Source organism: Leiobunum rupestre, chromosome 8, assembly GCF_980474605.1.
Source record: "Leiobunum rupestre chromosome 8, qqLeiRupe1.1.hap1, whole genome shotgun sequence".
NCBI classification, from domain to species: domain Eukaryota; kingdom Metazoa; phylum Arthropoda; class Arachnida; order Opiliones; family Sclerosomatidae; genus Leiobunum; species Leiobunum rupestre.
Window position 1 is genome coordinate 39,131,011 of NC_143391.1, and position 23,864 is coordinate 39,154,874.

The window sequence follows — 23,864 nt, forward strand, 5'->3', positions numbered from 1 at the left end:
CTAAAAAATTTATTCACCACCGCTTTCAATAATAAGACGCCCATGCATGGTCCCAACTAGCTAGTTATGTATGAAGCAATTACCTAAAACGCTAAGTCGCGTTTTACTATTTAGGGAAAAAATTATACGACCTTTTTTTGGGGCTCAACTTCAGTTTTTAGTTGCCATAAAAAAACTTCTCTAATAACAGTTATTGAACAAAATGATCCTTTTTAAAAACTAGTTAAAATGAAAGCCAATTTAGTGGAACGTGTAATTTATGCCAATACAAAGTTGAATAATTTAGATCGTTACAAAAAATATGTGTTATGCGATATTTTGTATTTTGTGCTTAAATTATCGGGTTATATCGAAGCGCTGGCCACTTGAAATAATGTGTACGGCTGAAATAATTACGGTGATCACCTGCTAATCGTTCCGTGATCACCTGGTAATCACTAGGTATTCACCGTAATAATTCCCTGATCACCTTGTAATCACCTCATAATGGCCTTAATCTTTCCGTGATCGCCGTAATCACTTTGAAAAGGCTGTAATTGTTCAATGATTGTATTTGATGTACGGATAAATGTAAAAAAAGGTTATATGAGCGTCTATATACACGCAATCTTTTAATGAACTAATAGAAAAGTTAAGCATTCTTTACAAAACATGTCTATACACTTTAAAATCAAATCAAATCAGTTTATTACCATGATTTTTTGTGATACAATGTTGTAAAGGGCCAAGTCATCAGTGACTTATAGCCCTTTCTAATAAATCTCATAAACGTCTAAAGAAAATATGAAGTTTTCTAAAAGTGCTTTAAAAAACCTAAAGCTTTATACGTTTTTCAATGGCTAGAGAAAAATATAGTTGTGGAAACAGTGGTTCATTTAAATTAAAGGAATATTTTTCAGCATTGATAGTTTAAACTCATTTGCAATTTATTTTCCTAATTACTCGAATAAAACAAACTCGAGGTTTTTTCTTAATTACTTGACTCGAATAAGAGAAAATTTGCCCCTTAATCAAGTTCTCAATTACTCGACTCGACTTCAATATTACTCGACTCGACTTCAATATTACTCGACTCGAATACTCGATTAAAAAAATTGGTACTCGATACCCAACTCAATTGCCTAAAACCACTACTAGCACAGCCCTAGAAAAATAACAATAATTTCTATAGCTTCAATAGAATTTTCAATAATTTTTCTACGGAGTTCGATTGTTGCTCTATAGAATCACCATAGAAATATTTGGTAATCGATCCTATGTTATCGTTATAAACTTCCACAAACGTTTCGTTAAGTTCATTTGGCTGTGTTGTCACTGCATTTGATGTTGATATTGAAGAAATATTTACATGATAAAATAACTGGAAACCATCATGCAGCAGAAATTGTACTCTTTATTTCAGATAAATAAGTTGTTATTAATAAGTCTTTTCGTGTTTAACACAAACACAACGCCTATCGATTTCAGAAATTAAGCCTCTTTAAAACCAATATAAATGATCATCGATGATCGAAAATATCTTTAAATGAAATACAAAGGTCCATCGATGATCTAATAAACTTATTTCGTGCCAAATACCCAACGACGAATGCATAAGATTGTTTTAAGTAAATACAAATTTCCATCGATGACTGAATAAGTATTGGAGTTTTAAATCCAATGTTAATCAGCAAAGCTACCCTACACTAACCAACTAATGAAACTAGTAAGAAAATCATAACGTAGTGATTTAAAAAAAACAAACGTTTATTAAGAATGAGTACTTTACAAGATGAACGACATATTAGGAGTGACGGCAATAATAAACGCTGTAAGCGAATATATATACACTTAAGGTTAAAAAATAGTAAGATAAGATTAGTGATTAAAAATATATCTTATTTACAATAAACATTTTTTAACATATTAAAAAAACTAAACGAGAAAAGCCGATAACGCTTTTTATCTTCAACAATAAGCCATTTTTCGTGCAAAATACAAATTTCCATCAATGACTGAATAAGCCATTTTTCGTGCAAAATACCAATTTCCATCGATGACCGAATAAGCCATTTTTCGTGCAAAATACAAATTTCCATCAATGACTGAATAAGCGATTTTTCGTGCAAAATACAAATTTCCATCAATGACTGAATAAGCCATTTTTCGTGCAAAATACAAGTTTTCCCCGATTGTCTAATAAGCTTAGTTAATTTAAATGATAATTATCATCGATGACCTAATAAGGTTATTTCATTTCAATAGAAATTTGAAATTGACCACTGAATAAGCTAAGTGGCCCGACAATTCAATTTCTTTCATTTCGATAATGTCCATCGATGCCTGAAAGCTTATCTCATATATATTTTATTTATTTTTAAAAACCGTAACTCTCGAAATTGCACCATTTAATTTTACAAAAATTCACCTATACAATGAAATAGTTTCTATTTTCTCTAAAACACAAAGCGAACGCATTCCAAAGAATAGATTTCTTCACCAAAAAAAGCAGGAGCTGCTTTCGCAATCGCCATCAGTGTATTTACTATTTAGCATTGGAAGCTTTTAGGGCGTCGGTCGAATCAAAAAGATACAGCGAAGTGCAACGCCGCTGTATAATGTTAGGCACGCGGCGCTAGGAGCACTCCGAGTCATTTTGCCCAGAGAGCTAGGAGGAAGTCCTCGCTATGGTTGGTAGACAGTCGAGCGGGAATGCATCGACCTTTTCGCGCAGGGGCAGCCGAGAGCGAGAGAGATAGGAGCGTTTTTCTAAAGAACCGACAGAAGAGGGGGGGCTGCGAAAGAGATAACCTTAAAACGTCTCTTCTAAAACGTCGGATGGGCTAAAATATCTCTTTCCCTGAGGAGATCGGGAGGGCTAAGGGTCCTTCTAATGGTACCCCTCCTCCCCCCTCCGCCTCTCAACTCCATCCGCGTGGATAAAAGAACGTATTCCAACTCAAACAGCCTTTTAAAGTAAACCCCAGCAGCTCTCGCAGCATCCCGCACTAGCGCGCGATGGACACACTCTTCAAAGTAACCTAAATTTGCTCCCTCTTCCACAACCTTATACGCACTCCTCCGCGAGGAATGCTTTGGAAAAATGTTTCAGTGTTGGCTTCCATATATATATATAAAGTTTTTCTTTAAAAAATGGACGGGGGAGATCTAGCCCATCGGTTTCAATTCATCAAAATGTCATTTATCATCATTCCGGTTTGAGTGTCAGGATACGGCGCTAGCTCCGAACGGGGCCTCTCCTAATCTATCCCTTAATATATCACGACGTTACCTGCTTCTTACGCCCGAGACACTAGGAAAGGGTACCGTTTACACCCTACATCGAGTCAACGAAACTACCAACTTACTTTAAATACGAATTCCGAAAACGTCTTGTTTTGACATTTAGTCGATCTCGACCAGGGTTCCCGCTATCCAAAAATATATCTATATAACATTTTTTTAAGGACACTTGGGAATTTCAATGATACTTTCCCCGAGTCTCGTCAAAAACTCCGGGACATACTGATAAAACATTTGACACGGAATACGAAGCTTTGAGCTAAATCCACGTTCGAATAAGTCGAGAAATATTTTATGCTAATATCGTCGTCTTCTGTCGAGTTTTTGATATAGGAATAAAAACATTTTTGGAACCCCCGACGAGTATTATATTATTTTATATATGTATTAAAAAAACTGTATAATAGAAAGAAAATACATTCGTATATATCGCTTTGTTTTATTTTATCTATATACTGAATATTAACAAAACAAAAAAAAATGGACAGAGTAAGAATTTAATATTTTTTTTTGTTGTAAAAAGGGTCGACGCCCCTGGGGAATAGGGGGGCTCCATCATTTTCTCTTGGCTCTCTTTGATAGTTTTAGCTTTAATCTTCGAGTCGACGGAGAACAGAGTGAGGCGGAAAAAAATTATAAGTTCGAAGGGAAACGACAAAAAAAATTAAGATACAAAAAGCTTTTCCTGTCTCTGTGACAGTTATTATGGATTATTACTTTTTCATTTCTTCAAAAGGAATTATTTATGAGATTATATTAACTGTTATTCCGTATATAGCTACGTCCCTTTTTAAGATAGGCCTAGTTTTCACATAATTTTTTCCTGAAACAAAGACTAGGATCATCAAACGTATTTTAGCATAATACACATTTGATTTTAGATATGGATATTTTAATTTTTGCCTAATAAAAGGTAAATTTTAGAAAGTCTTCAAATAGAAGTAGAAATGTAAATCCTGTTTTGGATTTTTTTACAGTCAATTAAGTTAAGAGGAGAATTGAGTAGTACTTTGTTTCGGAATAAATATTATCGAATAACTAGAATTATGAATATGAAATATAGTTTTGATATTTCGTTAGATAGTTTAAAGAACAAACGCGTACCAGAACCTCGGACAATAATTTAATAAACGTTGTGTTGAACTGTTTAATTTTTCCTTCACAAAAAGGTTTTTATAGTATTTCTACAAAATCCTTATAAAAGTCTATAAAACTATGTCTAAGGGTTTCTACATCCTATTTCGAAATAAAAGGCCTAGAAATGTCTAAATTTTTTAAATGGCATTAGAAAAATTACAAAAAATTATATTGAAATTATGTATAATTATTTTTAGGATTTTAAATTATTTCTATATAAAACTTTTGTAAGAGTAGTAGTAGTTATATAAAATTCAGATTATATTTCTTTATTATTTCTATAGAAAACCTTTGTGAGGATAGTTAAATCTCAAAATAGTGTATAGATATTAGTATTCTGATAAGAATTCTATAGTTATATATTACTTCTATAGCAATATTTTGCAAATTTTTTAAGGGTAGTAAAATCACCGAACATTCTATAGAAATAATACATAATTCTGACTAGAGTTTTATGTAATTTCTATACCAATTTTTTTAAATTTTTTGTAACGTTAGTAGAATCCCCTAATATTGTCTTAAAGGCCTAGGTTTTCTTCTGCTTGTCCCCCTTTAAATTTACTTACCTAGAAGGCAAATATCCTGGTGGTACACTCTTAAAAAAAGGGTGTTTTAATGGTATATTAAGGGTGTAATATCTGTAAAAAAACACTCTTTAATGTTAACTTAAACGCTCTAAAGGGATTTTTATTGTCCCAAATTAAAAACTTGAAAAGGTGTATAAAGGGTGTTATATTACCCCTTAAATTGAGTGATTTAACACCTCGTAAGGGTGTAGCTCCCTAAAAGGAGTATTTTAACACTTTAAAGGGAGTATTGTAGCACCCTTACGGCAGTAGTTTAGAACCTTAAAGGGAGTAGTTAAAAACTTTAAAGGGAGTATTATAGAACCCTTAAGGGAGTATTGCAGAACCCTGAAGGGGGTAGTGTAACACCCTGAAGTGAGTCGTTTGGTACCCTTAAAGGAGTGGTCTTGTACCCTAGAGGGAGTAGATAATAACTCTGAAGGGAATAGTTTTATACCACAAACTGTTAACAAAGGAACCAAAACGGAGGACATAAGCACCCCAAACAGTGTAAATAAACACCCTAGCAGGAAAACTGCTTTTTAAGGTGTAGAATAACATCCTTTATAAACCTGTTAAGGTGCTAAATATGGGACAAGAAAAAACTCTTAAAGGTTTGAAAATACACCCTTTCTTAAGAGTGTAGGCCAACGTGTTCTGCGGTTGGCCTACCACCAGGATATTTGCCTTCCAGGCAAGTTAATTTAAGGCGGACAGGCAGAAGCAAACCTAGGCCTTTAAACGCTTTAAAATAACAAACAAAAATCTGACGCAAAAGTATTTTATTTTACCGAGAGCCTACAGAATGGAAGTTCACATAATCCCGCGTAAGTAGAACTCACCCTTAAGAAAAAAAATAGGAAGAACCTTTTGAAAAAAAAAATTAAAATCAAAGACGGTAGATACCACGTATACACGTGATGGTAGCGTAACAAAGAGCGCAGGGAGAAGAGTGCTTTATAGAAGCCGTAATTCTGGGCATGTCGAGGTTAATCTGGTACAGCCGACATCGTATTTCTCGTTAGGCCAAATTTATGCCAGTCTATGGCTGGCGGGTCGCGGATGGCGATAGCTTCTCCTTTAAATAACTGACTGACTGGCGGAGCACGTAACGCCGCAAAATGGGAGCTCTTTCTCCCTTTCAAGTTCAACCCGCTCTTCCAAATTCCCGAACCCTCGCCTCCCTCTACAAGATTAGCGGCTTACAAAAAAGAAGAACCCTTTTTTAGGTAGAAATTCCTCCCAAGTCTTCCCTTTATTTTTTTAATGGAAAAAAATTTCTCTTAATTTAGCTGGAGGGCTGGAGCTCTTTGTCTTTTTTTCCACCGGGGGGTACGCCAGGAGGGGGAAACTACCTGCAAATTCACCGCTATTGTTCGGAAAGAAGTGTGATTTAATTTGGGCTGGAAGCTGTCTATAATGAAGGCGTTGGAGGTGGAAATGTATATTAGCGAGATGTAACAGTAAGTCAGCCCTTACCAAATATTTCTATAGACTTTATATAATGTCTTATAGAAGATTAAATAATGTTTAACGTTTTCTATAGACTTTGTATAAAATCTTAAAGCAGACTAGAAAGTATAAGGTTTTCTATAGACTTTTTATTAAAAATATTTCATAGAAAATCTATAGAAAACCTTATACTTTCTAGTCTACTTTACGATTTTATACAAAGTCTATAGAAAACGTTATAACTTTCTATGAAGTATTATAATACTAAAGAAAGAATAAGGTATTATAATAATAGTAATAATAACCAACTATGATAATGCCTAAGTCATCGAGCGACTTTTAAAGCCATTAATTCAGGGGGCCGGGTTACAATGCGTAGGAGGGTGGTGACAAGCCCTTCATGCCACGCGAGCCAACAGATCCCTACACTAGCTATTACCGTTAACCTCTACAAGTTTTTATGGGAAGAAGAAACCGAAGAGCTCAGGGGAAAGCCCCTTAAAACAGTTTGGAGATATTTGCAAACTCAACGAAGAAGCTGTCTCTAAAGTCGAATAGCACACTATAGAAAGAATATGGTTTTCTATACACGTTTTATAAAATCTAATGGCAGACAATAGAAATTCTAAAAAATATTATGGCAGACTGTAGAATTTCTATAAACAAAATTATAGCCGATATTAGAATGTCTAAGGTTGTCTACGGTTTTCTATAGACTTTCTAAAAATCTTATAGAAGTCTGTACAAAGACTAAGGTGTTCTATATATTTCTAGAGTGCTCCATTTCTATACCTATTTATTTATAATTTCTTAAATGTCTATATCGACAAAAAGACAAATTTCTATAGCTTCTATAGAGATTGTGTCGTTTTATTTTAGGAATTTCTACATATTTTATAGAAATTTAGATTATTTTTCTTAAGCCACTGAAAAAGCAAAGAGATCGACATTGGCTAGTTTTATATATTTTTTATTATTTTTTGCTGTAAAACGTTTTGAAATGGAAGGTTTCAAGATCGAGATTTGGAAAGGTTTGCTTCAGAAATTATAGAAAATCTTTGACAATCGGTAGACAATTTTTGTAAAATACCGTTTAAGGTCTGTAGACTTCTGTAAGATTTTATAGAAAATCCTATAGACCATTTTTGATGAGCACTCAATAGACTTTAACAAACCTTAATCTTTCTATAGACTTCTATAAGATTCTATAGAAAATATTATAGACAATTTTTATTGATAACTCTATAGAATATAAATACTTTTATTCTTTCTATAGACTCCAATAAGATTCTATAGACTCCGATAAGATTCTATAGACTCCAATAAGATTCTACAGACTCCAATAAGATTCTATAGTCTCCAATAAGATTGTATAGTTTCCAATAAGATTCTATATACTCCAATAAGATTGTATAGTTTCCAATAAGATTGTATAGTTTCCAATAAGATTCTATATACTACAATAAGATTGTATAGTTTCCAATAAGATTCTATATACTCCAATAAGATTCTATATACTCCAATAAGATTCTATATACTCCAATAAGATTCTATATACTCCAATAAGATTCTATATACTCCAATAAGATTCTATATACTCCAATAAGATTCTATATACTCCAATAAGATTCTATATACTCCAATAAGATTCTATATACTCCAATAAGATTCTATATACTCCAATAAGATTCTATATACTCCAATAAGATTCTATATACTCCAATAAGATTCTATATACTCCAATAAGATTCTATATACTCCAATAAGATTCTATATACTCCAATAAGATTCTATATACTCCAATAAGATTCTATATACTCCAATAAGATTCTATATACTCCAATAAGATTCTATATACTCCAATAAGATTGTATAGTTTCCAATAAGATTCTATAGAAAAGTCTATAACCAATTTCGGTAAAGGATAAAGAATGTAAAATTAGGGCCGAGAGTTAAATTCGCCGTCGCAATGTGCGGCCGTATATAGAATTCGAACGCGGTTCTAAATGAGGCCCCAAATGGAGGGGTGTCTTGGCGCGGGCTCGAGTGTCACGGGTCGAGGTTGGCGGCGTCCCCGAAATCCCCTCCGCGACACGATTGACGAAGCAAAGGGTTGAAAGGTCGCGATCGCTGCGAAAGGATTTAAAGCGTCGGAGGCCACAAACTGTTATTACGGCGACGGCCTATTATTCCTCCGCCACGGGCACCAGGCGTAGAGTGCGCCCTGGGGCCAGCGCCCAACCAGGACCGGGGCGTCCTTTCCGCTCCGCTAAGCCGATTAAGACGGGGAGACAAAGCCTTCGCGCCATGAATATTAATAAGACCGAGAAAGAGAAAGCGACCCCTGGCGGTGTAGCCGGTAAGCGGGCTAGACCGGGGAACATCCAGGCACCGGAGAGTCCGATTCCTTTCCAAAGACAAACTGAGACGCGGCCCGACTTGTCAACCATCGAACTGGTAAATGTTTATAAATGGCGTAACGTCGCCTAATATCCTAATGGGTGTCCCGCTCACGGGGAACGGTCGCTCCTCCCCGACGCGCCAGCGCCATCTTTCGTCGTTATCTTTTCGATTTATCTGTCCATTCTTCCCTGGCGACGGGACGCGTGGTGCTGGCCTGTTTAAACGCGTGTGACCGGACGACAAATTAAACACGCGTAATTATAGCTTTTGTTATTCGAATATCTCTCTCTCTACCTAAGTTCTATTAATTTGCCCCTTTTGTCAAATTAGTAATTTGTTCCTAGTTCTGTCGGATTTATTTATGCGCGGGAATTACGCGGCGTTGAGAAGAAACGTTGCCAGACTGCCTTAATTAAATCCTAGTCTTTTATCAACTTATCCGGATAAGCGTCCACCCATTTGCTACGAATTTACGTTAATTTTCGCTTCATTTCTTCCGAGTTAGCTTCGCTTTGTAATTTGCCCGCATTTACAAATAAACGGCGAATAAGGCGGCTGCTTCGATCAATTTTATTTCTTTCGGTTTTTATCTAGATGTCGGAATTATATATTCATTCACTACAAATTTGACCATTATCTGCAGATAATTGCGTAATTTCGGTTGATTTAACCGTGGACAATTTGTTTAAAATTTATTTGAATAAATATAGCCTAATACCTTCAGATCTAAATCAACTGAAAGGGAGCTATTTCTTTTTTAATTAATTAATTAATAAATAAATAAATAACAAAATTAAAGAAATACCTAAAACACTGCATCATGCATTATCGCCGACAAATTGTTTAAACGAAATCTTTTAATTTTAATGTTGATTATTCTTAAGTTATTTTTTTCTTCGTTTTAATTGTTCCATGTTATTACATTTTTATTGTCCTGTTTGTTTTCTTTGGTGTTTTATATAATAATTAATTTTTGAGATTAAAATGTAATTTAACGAGGGCTATAAGTCGCCTTTGACTTGGCCCTCTAAAACTCGATGTACTAATATTACTAAAATTACAAGTAAACTGAAACTGTAGATGATAATTCAATCAATTAATCAATAATTAAGAGAGCATCTAAATAACTCCAGAACTCATTGATGGACTAGATACATTTTAATAGAGTAAATTTCGATATGAATTATTTTTAATAATAAAATGTAAATCTCTCAACAATATCTTTGATATAAATGAAATTTATTAGGCGCATAAGTAATATTCACCCTTTTAAATGTAGCTTCGTAACTTTATAAATTATAAAATTATAAATAAAATTAGGTTGGCAAAAATTATTCCAACCAATTTCACCTTTACAATGTTTTTAGCTTAACCCTTTACAAAAATTGTCTATGGACTTTCTATGCAATCTTAAGAAATCTTTTAGAGTGTCTAAAGTTTCTATAAGTGCTCAATACGATACTTTCACGGAGAAGACCGAGACTTTTCTGTAGAATTTTCAATGACTGTAGAAAAATTACTTAATGTCTATGGAAACTATATATATTATTTTGTAAAATTTCTATAGAACTTTTGGTAAATAATATCTATGAAAAACCGATAACCGAGTGATACATTAAATCATATTCCAATATAGGCATGTTCAAAATAATGTAATTTTAGATGCTACTGATGTCAATTATATAAATAGGACAACACATTTCTTTCTTTACAGGAAGTCAGAGTGGACACAAATGGAGCTGAAACACCCCATTTTGGAGGATACTATTGTGCCATATGGTAAGATTATTTTTTTACATATTTAAGTACCCGTAACACTATAAGTAAAATAATTCCCGATGAGAGTCTGTCATATATTGATAATAAGAAGTTTACGAACAGGAAATGCGTCACTCCCTACTCTCTTTGTGTGAAAGTGCTGCCAGGTTAGTTTCATTGCTAGCCAAAATACATTTAGGTAACTATAGCCATTTTGTGCGGGATTTTTTCTCTATGGGAAAAAGCATAGGTGACGTCGTGTCACGTGATACTGAAATCACTGTATAGTCAGAAACGAAGCGAGTGCGTATGATAGTAAATTTTAATTCAATAATTTGTAACTTTATTTGCCTAAGTAAGTTTTATTTTAAGTTTGAAATCGTTTAGTAACGAGGTTATGTCAGCCATGACATTAAGACGCCCATGGTGGTCACGTGGTTATTAGCATCGCAGGATTGTATGGTGTTTTGTTTCGTCATCTGTGCCGTAGAAGGCTGGGCTTAGTTATGACGTATACCTATGACGTTACGATATTATATAGAAAAGTTCAATCGAATTTTAATTTTAAACTTGGTAAAATATGTTTAGCAGCTAATACAAAAAGGCGCTACACTTTGATATTAGACAAACAACGAAGTGTTTATATATAAATTTATAAAAAAAAAACATATTTGTAGTAAAACAAAATGGTTTTGAAGTGCCTATTTACACATAAATGTTTTATTGACGTTATTCACCAAACGATATACGGTATAGAAACGAATATCAATTGGTGTATTGCTGAAGTTTCAACCTTCTTGGAAAACCGTAGCGTTAGTTATGGCGTCTAGAAAAAACACCAAGTGTACCTAGACCAATAAATATCGTACTTTTTCCAAAAAAATGAAAACTGAAAACTTTCAGTTCACTCCAAATTCACAACCAGCGCCTCGATTGAAAAAATCAGGGTACGAAATAAGGGAAAAAATTCCGAATCAGGCTCGTAGTCTTCCCTCTCCACGAGGTCATCAATTTGTAAGATTTTGACAGTAGAGTTGCGAAACAATCTAAACCCTCTCCACCGTGGTATATAGTATTTTGGCCCGTTTTTCTAATGAAGTGGTTCCAATTCAGTCGGGGCCTTTTCCCCTCAATTTAAACCGAACCCAAAAAATCAGCCAAATTCGTCCGTAAAATATTCCCCGACCAAAAGAACTTCTTATAAGATAGCAAACCACCGAAGGCTTAGAAATTTGCCAGCATAGCTCGGTGGTAATGCAATTTTGCATTCGCCTCGGAAAAGAACGGATAGAGACCGGGGTGTATATGGGTCATATATTTCGGGAAGGGTTCCCCCAATCAAGGACCCTCTGTGACCTCGAGCCTTCCCAGTCAACCGCGCCTTCGTTACGCGCCAAAGAGGGCAATTCCTGAGGGTACCGCTATACCCCCCCCCCCTCAATCCCGCTTAACAACCTCAGAAAAACCCCTAGTCTAAAGTCACGTTGAAATTTCGCCCAAAAATACTTTTTCCCTGAAAACCACTCCGTCAAACAGCATTTGGGAGAAAGAGTTTTTACCGCATCCTTACTTCAGTTTAAAAACATCGTATCTCTCACTATATTTCCAAGATTTTTCTAACGGAAAATTCGGTGATCGTTATCATAAATAACTCTATTTTATCATAATCACAATAGATTCTGCGGTGTGAAGATAATTTTTTATTATTAGTTTGATAAAGGGGATTAATTTTTTTGCTAACTTGAAGTAACGACATTATTAGTTTGAAAAAGTAATTTGATTTTAAAGTAACTTGAAGTTACGACATTATTAGTTTCGTAAAAAAATATAATTTTTTTGGTGACTTGAAGTTACGACACTATTAGTCCAAAAAGTACATTATTATCATAGACAATATTAATGAAAATGTCAAAGTGAAAATATAGTAGCTTGACCTTTTTCTACTAAAATAAATTTCGGTTTTATTAAACGATTCAAAATTGAGTATTACTACTTTCAAAGATTTAAATAGTTTATATTATAAATTTGTTAGTTATTCCTGATTTGTGACAATTAATCCAAAACTTGGAATATTTTAAGTTACTTCGTTTTTAAACTGAGCCTATAACGTTGATATTATCTGATATTTCGCCCACACTCTAACTTTAGGCGAACTGTAGTGAAAAAAGGGAAATCCACAATTACGGTATACAATTTTATATATGATCCAAAAAGGGGGCAAAGCTGCTTTCCCCTCATTTGCATATCGGCGCCTTACAAGTTAGACAACGCTTCTCCCACCAATTCCCCTCACCCGATACTTTTGAAACGAGCAAACGAAATACCAGCCGTAGTTTCCCTAAAACTATCAGGTTAATAACGACGGACGGGAAGACATCGAGAGAACACCTCGACGAACTGAAACAGAGGCGCCATCTTTACGTAGAATTTCCCCCCAAAACGCGAATATAGCGCTCAAAAACTTTTATATTTAGGTAAGACTTGGCTGTATATATATAAGCGTATTTCAGATACAGAAATAAGTGGATAGTCACGTGCGACGCTCCTATACAATACAATCAGGCGGGCGCCAGCGAGTAAAAAAAAAGGCTTAGAACTTTTATAGCACTCTCTTCCAATTCCAGCGACGGAAGAATTCCACCAGGAGAAAAAAAACGTCGAAAACGGAGGGGGGGGGGGTCGCAAAAATGGGGGGGGGGGGTGAAAAGACTCGTTTAAAATGCAGATTTTTTTCACTCCTTTTTCCTTTTTCGGCGGGCCGGGCTCGCGCTCTGGGTATTCGTCGGAAGGCGGACGGGCAGCTCGCGGAGAGCCCCGTGATTCTGAAAGGTTTCAAAACTCCCCCAGCGAAAGGATGTTTTTTTAAAGATAAGTGCCGCGCCGAAGCAGACCCGGAAGATTCCAAAAAGTTAAAATAAAAAAAAAAGGATTCTAAGTAGCGAAATATATTTTTTTTTTCCGATTTCGGAAAAGTAAAAAAAAAGGTGAAAACTTTGTGTATTTTTCCAGTGAGCGTCTAAAGAAAACTGTAAAAAAAGAAGTTAAAAATGTATATACCAATTTTTTTATTTTTTACCGATCTCAATCTCTCAATTTGAGGCTTACGCCATGTTGGGGTCTTGAATATTATGGTGAAAGTTTCGAAATGAAATACCTTATTGATTTCCAACGAGTGGTTAGATAGTTGATTTTCCTTTGAGAAACGTGACCTTTAATCCCGATTGTAGATTAGTCCTCCTCACCCCGAACTGTTTACGGCCATTTTAGGGCGACGCTTTTGGAGGGACTGAATGTGGAAAGTTGGTAGTGGCGTATCTCCGGTCAGCTTAGGAGGGTTTTCACTAAATAACGGTTTTTCAAGATTTCACCTTTTTCATAACGCAATATCTGTTATTTTTAGCAGCTTAGAGAGGATTTTAAAAATTATTTGTTGAAAAATCCGGAAATTTTAAAAATGTTCACGTTTTTGAGAGTTTAAAAAATACGAGATCGTTTTTAAATGTGAAATTCTCAGATTTATACCATTTATAAATATTACGTTTTAAAATGTTGAATTAAACATGGAATTTAAGACATAAAGTCGGTTTATTCTTAAGAAAAACGCTAGAAAATGCGGCAAATAAACCAATATTTAGATAAATTACCTCCGTTTGTATGCGACATGTCAAAGCAGCTTATTTATTGTCTTATAGCAAAGATCTCATAACGAATGGACTGTTTACTCAAACTCGTTAGAAATAAATCACCGTCTTAATTTACACAGAAAAATTGAGCGCTTTCGGTCCAACTTTTTCAATGTACGTTCTTCAATTTAAAACAATGACCATTAATCTGTAAACGTTATATTTTTCTTCATAAATGAATATAGACCAGTTCGTAAATTTTTCAAAAACCTTAAATACTGAAAGATCTCTATCGAGGATTCGGCAATGCAACTACTACCTAACCTATTTACAAAAACATTCTATAGACTTTCTATAAAATATTATAGAAGTCTATAGCAAGTCTAAAATTTCATACATCACATAAAATAAAATATTTCTATAGAAAAACCAAGAAAATGCTGTTTTTTATTACTAATGAAAAATCACGCAAATGTTTTAATAGATTCTATAGAAATTTATGTCATTTTCTATAGATCTAATAAACTCTCAATTTAGAATTACCTTCAAAACTCAAACTCGTTATCACCAAATAAAAAATAGGTTAAAAATAGGTCAACTGCCTGTAGAAGTGTTCGACTAGCCTTACACGAGAGTGACGGAGCAAAGCCGACTACCAGGAGCGAAGGAAAAAGCGTAGCCTAATAGATGGAAAATTCGGGCCGTAATTTTCGGAGCTACTAATTTAGATGAAATGGCACGATTTGTCGGCAAAGACGGTAATCAATTACCCGGGAAACTAATTCGAACGTTTGTCTTTCGACGACTTATTACGTACAACTCAAAGGGAAAATAACTTCATCATTAGTCAGTAAATTTATTAGCGGAGACTGAGCGAGACAGCGAGGCCGCTGCTTTTACAAATAATTAATAACGATTCGAGTTGGTGGGTCGGACTTAAACGTTGGCCGGGGCCCGGTGAATTATAACTGGAAACGGGCGGCATTATCGTTCATTTCTGACAGAGTAAAACTTCATTTGTCTCGCCGCTTACCGCAAATCTATTCTCGGTCGTATATTTAACTGTTCTTAATGTTCCCTCAGTTACGGCCCGTTGAAAGGTGCCACCGAAAGATCTCGTTTAAAGAGAAAGTGTATACGCGTTAGAGAAACCATCGCTCATCGCGGCGTAGCGTAAAATGACTCTGCGCGAGCGGGGTTCAAAGCGACGACCGTCCGAATTCCCGTATAACTATATCTTAATGTAAACGACCAACCGAAAGAGAGCGAGCGAGAGTAACGTTTAGAAAACCGTGTAGAAAATAACGTGAAAAATCGCGGTGAAGGGAAAACTTGTTCCAAATTGATACGCGGCGCATGCGGGGGCGGGTTTTCGGAGGCTGGAATTTTCGTTTCGCTCGGCGAAACTCGCTCGGAAATCTTCGGGGCGATCCTCGGCTTCATCCATCTCTGACTACGCCAAACGATGGTAGCTCGTTTCAGCGACTCATTTCCATTTCGCGAAGGGAAGTTGGATGATCTACGCTGGTGTGTCGCCCATCTTATAACTCATCTCGGTCGCCGTACAGGTTCGGCCAACCACCCCGCTGGATATAAACTGGCGTCTTTAATGTACCACCCATCGGAGGAAATCCCGGGCTCGCCAGCCCCAGTCGATGGAAAAGTTTCTAAATAATGTCTTTCGAAAAAATAGTCGGGAAAGACGCATCCAGAGATGGAGTTGTTACTAGTTGGGACGCGCGTCCGTTTGGCGCGATGGAAGGGGAAAAAAGTCGTACTGAGGGATGCGGATGGTGGAGGATGGCTTTCGGATAAGGGACTCGACGGAGCCACGCCAGAAGAGGCCTCTCGACCTTTCTACCCGCGTCAGGTGGCCGAGACAGCGACACTGCATAGGCGTGTCACCTTTTATCTCTCGAGCTCTTGAGCGTCCTAGAGTCACGCGGGGGACATTCTGGGCGGGGTTATTCTCCCGAGTTCCGGCTCCTCGACAGTATCTAAGAAGTATATGAAACGAAAAATTGTTTAAGGCGTATCGGTCGACTGATAGCGCGCCTGCTGGGGGAAGGGAACGAGGAGGTTTCTCGAATATAAATCTCTCAAAAGTCGACCCGCGCTTCGTGGGATGTTGCTATAGCTAGGGCTAAAAAAATTGACTGATGGTTCTCTCCCGTATCCCTCCACTAACTTTTTGAAACTAACGGAAGGGAGTGCGGGGGGGACTAATAGTGGGAACCCCTCCATCTCCCGCCAAAATGTCCCGTCTAATACCGAACTAGGAGTCTTCACTATCAGAGTTTATTTTTCTGAACTGGACGTCGACTATAATAAATATTTCGCTTTGCTTGATTTGTTCCCAAAATGAACGGGACAGAATGGGTTAAAGTTTCCTGTACAGATTTATACCAAGAACGCATTTAGGTTACTGAGATCGTAAGCCATTTACGTAAGCAAATAACTAGACCCAACTGAAATCGCCATTCAAATTGAAACAGTGATTTTAGAAATATACTAACACTTCCTCCTCGCAGCAAGAAGAACCGGGTTCGAGCCCAGCTTGTGGCACTGGTTGAAAACTCGGAGCCACACCTTCTGCGTTGAGTTTGCGAGTTCTATCCCCACTGGTTAAAGGGGTTTTCCCCCGAGCTCCTCGGCTTCTCCTTTCCATAAAAACTTGTAGAGGTTAACGGTAATATTTAGTGTAGCTCACGTGGAATGAAGGGCTTGCCACCACCCTCCTACGCATTGTAACCTATAGCCCATCTGTTTAAAGGCATTAAAAAGTCGCCCGATGACTGGTGCCTTGGGTATTAGCCTAGTTGATTATTATTATTATTATTATTAATGTTTTATCGAACTTTAAACGTTTTTACAACCGATTACTCAGTAGATAAATATTTCCTTGATTTCACATGACGACCTCTATGTAGAGAAAGGCAATCGCCATATTGGTCCAGGCCGTTTTAAAACCTTTTTACCCCAATAAGAAACAGTTCGCATACATAGGAGCTCCATCCATTAGGTCTAATTGCTGGTGAATGTTTTACACAAACCCTTGTATTCAGTGGGAAAACGATACCTTATTAATTTCGTTACTATTCCATTTATAATATTACTATATATACACTCTTCATGAAGGTTACCTTAGCTATACCCAAAAAATATACGTAAGTAAGTTGTAGAAATAGACCTACCAGAAAGATGGGGTCCTCCATTAGAAAAAGTCCCGAAAGATTTATAAAGAAAGGTCCTTATATAATAAAGCTAACGTTAATATTACCGAAGTTTCCCATCTTGGGCGCTAGGGGGAGCCAGAGAAGCGTCAAGCTGGCGCCAAACTAGCGAATGGGGAAAGGAAGGGGGGATAAACGAAATCTTGTCCCAACCGAATTTGACTTTGAAAACTTTCTAGAAGGATTTTTTTATCCAACCTCCATTCTCTTCCATCTTCGGAGGCAGCAGAAATCTCGCGCCCCCCACTTCCGTCAAAGTGAGATATCGAACGGTAACTTAGAAGGGGGAAAACTTTTTTAAGGCCCAAAAATGGGGTGAGAGAGAGAGAAATGTATGAGAAAAAAGATTTTTTTTGCATCCCCCCCCCCTCCTATACGGTCGTCGGCACGGCTTCCAGGAAACTGCCAAAAATCTATCCCCCCTCCACCGAAAAAAAGCCTATTATGCAATGTTAGTGGGTGGATGAAGGAAGAATTTTTCGAAGGAGCCAAAAATGAGGGTTTCTTCTAGGGCCCGATAAGCGAGGCGGGGGGGATGGAAGTGTAGGCTGTGAGGGGGGGGCGGAGTGACTACGGTTGCCGGCGCCAGTAGTGATTACGATGCGAGAGGTGCCGGGACAAATTTTCCCCATCATGTAAATTTCGACAGGCATTAGCCCAATTGCGCCATCTAACTGTTGATGAGTTAACGAAAAAATTTAAAGTCAACATTTTATGCCTCCCCCTTTTTTTAAACGATTACCTCCCCCCAAAAAAGTTCAAAGTATCGTCGTTTAAATTTAAACAATATGCCGATTAGGACTAATAGAGATTTTAACACTTTTGTTATACATTGAAGGGCTTTATTCATAAGGATGTTAAGTAGGTGTAGCTGAAGTTTTTTAGCCCAATAGCTTTATTTACAATTATTATACTATTTACTTAAAATACTGTAAATTTGTGACAGCTTAAGTGGATTTGGTTTTACCGGATTAAGAGATGATCACGAAAATCCTGCACAAACGTACCCTTTTAAGGGACAACGTGAACTGGGCCCGACTTTCCCTTCTAAGTACAAGCTGGAACTAGTACCGATTACCAACATTTAATCATCAAGCTTAACCTGAGGTTGACTTCCTCTTTTAAGGACCAGATAAACACCCTGTATATCTTGCAACGGCATAGAAACCATTCTTTTGAAAACGACCTCGTGCCGGCACGTGTTTTATTTTAATGGCTTTAATTAAGAGATCTATTACAAAATCAAATGAAATAAATTAATATTAAAGAACTTAACGCTATCGTCTTATCTGTCCATCTTTAATAGTCAGCTACTCGCGCTATAGGACACTGGGCATCAGTTAGTTTTATTACGCTAAACGTCTGGCAGCCATTACGTACTCGGGGTGTGGAAACTTGACAGGCCAATTTAAACGCGCGGCGCCTTCAATTCGTGGAGACACGCCATAGTAGCGACCGCTTCCAAGAGCGAGATGAGACCAGAACGGATGACTAGAGGCTGGCAAATTTAGCTAGCGAGGAGACCCTCTGGGGTGGGGGGGGAGTTGGGTTTGCAGCGCTGTAGGCGTCGTTGTTGGGTGGGCCCGCTATACCGTCTGCTAATCTCCGAAATTTCACCTAATTTGAGTCGGCGCGCTGAAGACTGACAAATTCCTTATCCCGGGAGAGTTGTTGGCTGAATGAGGAGCGAGCGGAAGCCGGCTCGTCTTCATCAGAAAGGCCTATTCCCTTCGCGAATTTTAGTCTAAAAGGGGACGAGGCGTATATCGCCGCCAGTCGCCGTGGAAAGGGGGGGCGCTTAATACGTACGCCTCTGGGAGTTGGCAAACGCGCAACAGCGCGAAATTAGTTTAAAACCTCCAAACAAGGTGCCCTCTACTGGCGAAACTTTTAGACGTTATAAACTCAATAGCTGAAAGATATTTGCGAAAAGCGCTCCTTTGAAATATACGACGAAACTCCCGCTGAGAGGCGCCGCGTTAGCCGCGTTTCGCCTATTAATTGAAGGCGATAGAAATCGGAAAGATTTTCCAAACAGCCCCATCTAGCGGAACACTCTTTAATCTTTCAAGCAGCCATCCTTTCAATCGTTTCGTACAAAAGCATCCGCGTAAAAGTCCCGCCGCGTGTAGTTAACAATTGAATTAATTTCGAAGGGATATCTTGCTCCCTCTACTACTTTTGTGGGAGAATAATACTTTAGAACTCTCTGACTAATAAAGGACATCCCTGGAAGAACCGGAGATAGCGGAAGGGTTCCTGGTTGTCTTGTCTTCCCGGAATACTCGCGGAACTTTAAGATTACTCTTTGAACGTAGAATCGCGTCTTATCTTTTGGTATTACTGAAATCCCGCAAAGGCGTATCGTTAGAGCTTTCTATTTTCACAACATTGCTTAATCGTTCATTTACTTCACGCTTAATATCATTTTTGCATAATTTTAATATAGTTATCGACAATTTCAGCTACAGAATTTCTATAGACATTTGCAACTTGCTGTTCAACACAAATCGAGGGGCTTACCACTTCTTTAAATTCTGTACACCGAGTACCGAGAGTACAGCCTTTGGAAGTACAGAGTACGCGTACTCGTTTTAGTACGGTCAAAGCTACAGGCTTGAACACCGATTACCCGTAGTAATCAAATCTTCGACAAAAATTCATTTACGGGTTAAAATGGATATTAAAGCTCTGTTGACACAAATATATGGCGAAATATAATATAATTAAATTAAATCTTTAGATAAATATGAAAATCCTTTCACAAAGACTTACATAACGCTACTTCAATAGCACCTGCAACTGTGATTACTATTTGGATTTTAAATTTCGGCTTATGTTCAGAAAGTTTTAATTTCTATTCTGAAAAATCAATTTTTTGCATATAGCTAAGGTTGTCTACACGAAGAGTCTATTTTTCAAAATACAGCAATCACATAAATGGAATATTTACGCAATCAATGCTATTAATTTATTGCACTGTATATCACTGTTTGGTTAAAAATTTAACCGACAAATGAGTATGGTTTAGCACTCATAACTACATATTTAAGAAAGCAACTAGGTTTGCAGGTTTGCCGTATATGTGAGCCTCCCTGGTTCAAGAAAAAAATTCAATACTCTCGCCCCTTCACACGCAAACAAATGAAAGCACTTTCAGAGTAATTTATGGAACAGGTATATTGAAACTTCTCGTATGAGTGCACTTACGGCCTTGTGTAGGACTTCAAAAGTTACGTACGTTTGCCACTTATTTTGACGTACACAAAAGACTCGCTCCTGCATTTTTCCCAAAGCGTATCAAATACAAAACTATACGCTCTTGCATTTTTTCCAAACGTATCAGATACGAAACTACACGCTCTTGCATTTTTCCCAAACGTATCATATACCAAACTACACGCTCGTGCATTTTTACCGAACGTATCAGATATGAAAACTACACGCTCCTTTAATTTTACCGAACGTATCAGATACGGAAACTACACGCTCCTGCATTTTTCCCAACCGTATCAGATACGAAACTACACGCTACTGAATTTTCCCCAAACGTATCAGATACGAAAATACAAGGTCTTGCATTTTTTCCAAACGTATCAGGAACTGCACGCCCCCACATGAACCCCGTTACCTAATAGTTTTTTACCGTAAATCACCTACGGAGCTAAATTATATTTCCAGCACTACATTTAAACTAGCAATAACTCTCGCGGTTCCGGCAGATGGCGCAAGTTATTCATACACTCCCTATATCCCAACACCTTCGTCTCTGTAGACCACTAAACGGAACTTCCATTTGAGCCCCGCGCATTCGGTTATGGCTTCCTAAAATGTACAGAGCGCGGGAGGATCTCGCTAAGCTCCTTAAGTTCATTTTCAGCGGATGAGGGGCGCGGGGAAACGATGCTTTGAGATTCGGATTGCCAAATTCCTAATGCGTTTAACCGAGGCTAGATTGAGAGCGAGAGTGGAGAACTTAAACAGTGCGGATGCAGATATCGACTCCATTTTTTTATTTCGCTTTTTATCAATTCGTGTGAGAGGGAGAGTTATATTTCCAAATCAATAAGCTCCCATCGATATAATGAAGCGCTCCTTTTTTATGAGTCCTTTTTTCTTGCCCCCCCTCCCCCCAAACAAGAATTCAAATTTATTCATACATTGAGCGAGAATAATCAGAATTTTTTTATCCCTAGAATTTTCGTTTCTTCAGGCTTAAAGCGAAGCTCAAAAAATTGCCTGTATTTCTGTAACGCCGATAGAGCCCAAAAAGTATATATACACGCATAAGTAACGTAATACAGGGTTCATACAAACATGGAAATCAGTGAAAACCTGGAAATATCAGTGGAATTTATTTAAAGCAAAAAAGTCAGGGAAAATGAAAATTATCCTGAAAAATCAGGGAAATCAGGGAAAATAATTATGAGAACTCCAAATTGTGTGCAATTTGTTTTAGTATTTTTGAAATTATTACTTAGTATTGAATTCATACGTTCAATCTTGACTATATTATATTAGAAAGTGTAACAGTAATGCTTTTAACATTTTAGAGATCCCTATTGTTTTAAAAAGTAAACCTGGAAAATATTCAAAACTGCTCTGGAATACCTGGAAATATCAGGAAAAATGGTTTTTGAAATATTGTATTAACCCTGTAATAGCATAAGTATTAGTCTGTCGTGGAGTGATTTTTTACTGTCGCGACACTTCCAAAGAGTTATCAGGCCTTAGTCGCCTAATACGATCATTGGCGAAACAGAATATCATTAAATATTAATTGATATTGTAAGATATTGATTGTCGCAAGTTGACCCTCTAACCAAAAATACAAAAAACTTAAAAAATAAAATATATTTGAATTTGAATTTGAAAAAAAATTGAGTCGTGTAGATAGTAAGTATAATACTTACTTTATTTTGTTATTTATTCTACAAAGTCAAGTTATTATAATTGGGAAGAAATAACAGAGTTTAACTCTAAGTTTGCACCAGGTTTCCACAATGCTGTCATAGCCATTTAATCCAATATAATCTTGATCACAACATAAGTCTATAACATTGTGCTATACGTATAACAGTTATTATTTTTCGCACTAAAAGGTTTTACTGAGAGCTATACACTCTTTTATGAAGTCAGCCATTTCATTACAGGCCTAATTTAAAATAGTACAGGCAAGGGCGCCTGCACGTGCTCATCAGCTCGAGACGTCGCGTGCACTTGACCGCGTGAAGCGGCCTTGCATGCACTGTTTGAAATCAGACCTGTAATAAAATGGCAGCTCTCCCAAATAAGGATATAAAAGAGTGTATTCTATCTACGCATATACGCTTAATTTAATAGATTATGATAATAATAATAATCAGCTAGGCTATTACCCAAGGCACCACCTGAGGCCCAAGTCAGCTGGCGACTTTTAATGCCAGTAATTCAGGTGGCCGGGTTACGCTATAGAAGCCCTTCATGTCAAACGAACCAACCGCTCCCGACACTAACTATTACCGTTAACTTCAACAAACGTTTATAGGATGGGGTATAGCCTCTTTAACCAAACCGAAGCCCATTTTAGCAAAAGTGCCGCGAAATTTCTTTAACAGAATGAAATGTTTTATTTAAAAAGCAATAATACTAAGTCAATCCATAATCCATACATTTAATATTAGCTCGTGTATGATAGGTAGAGGCAGAAACAAATAAGCAGATCAATCAAACTTGCAATCGTAATAATACTTTTGATTGCTATTTCTGTTCCAAAAGGGCCCAAAGCAAATATGTGATTCGTCTAAAGTCTGGTTTTTATTACGAGAAAACGCGTCGACGCAAAAACTCTCTGTTAGGCTTAATACAATATTTTGGCGTCCACGTTTGCTGTCGCGGCGATTTAACTCTAGTGCAAACCAGCCTTGGACGACCCTTTTCAGTAAGTACTTTTGCAAGTACAAATTCATAGTGAGAGTTAGTAATGATTTGAACCAGTACAGATTAATTCGTGTTGACCTAACTCTTCCAGGACAATGCAGACACATAAAATCAATGCTACCAACGAATGTCTATCTGCACTGCAGATGCAATAAGCGGTTTCAAAATAGATGTATTATTAAACTTCCGAATTTGACCAATTTGTATTTCTAGTATACGGATTATATCAAATTGGTATTTCTAGATTGGGGATTACATCAAATTGGTATTTCAGATTGGGGATTACATCAAATTGGTATTTCTAGATTGGGGATTACATCAAATTGGTATTTCTAGATTGGGGATTACATCAAATTGGTATTTCTAGATTTGGGATTACATCAAATTGGTATTTCTAGATTTGGGATTACATCAAATTGGTATTTCTAGATTTGGGATTACATCAAATTGGTATTTCTAGATTTGGGATTACATCAAATTGGTATTTCTAG

General features: G+C 36.9%; 1 protein-coding gene across 1 annotated transcript in view; it reads left to right on the top strand.

The window, feature by feature from the left end:
• LOC149933372 (uncharacterized) overlaps positions 1 to 23,864 on the top strand; it is a 105,555-nt gene that overhangs the window by 32,742 nt on the left and 48,949 nt on the right. Inside the window, exon 3 of the mRNA XM_090157282.1 lies at positions 10,555 to 10,619. Within this exon, the coding sequence (XP_090013408.1) occupies positions 10,555 to 10,619 (65 nt within the window). The remainder of the gene's footprint in view (positions 1 to 10,554; positions 10,620 to 23,864) is intronic.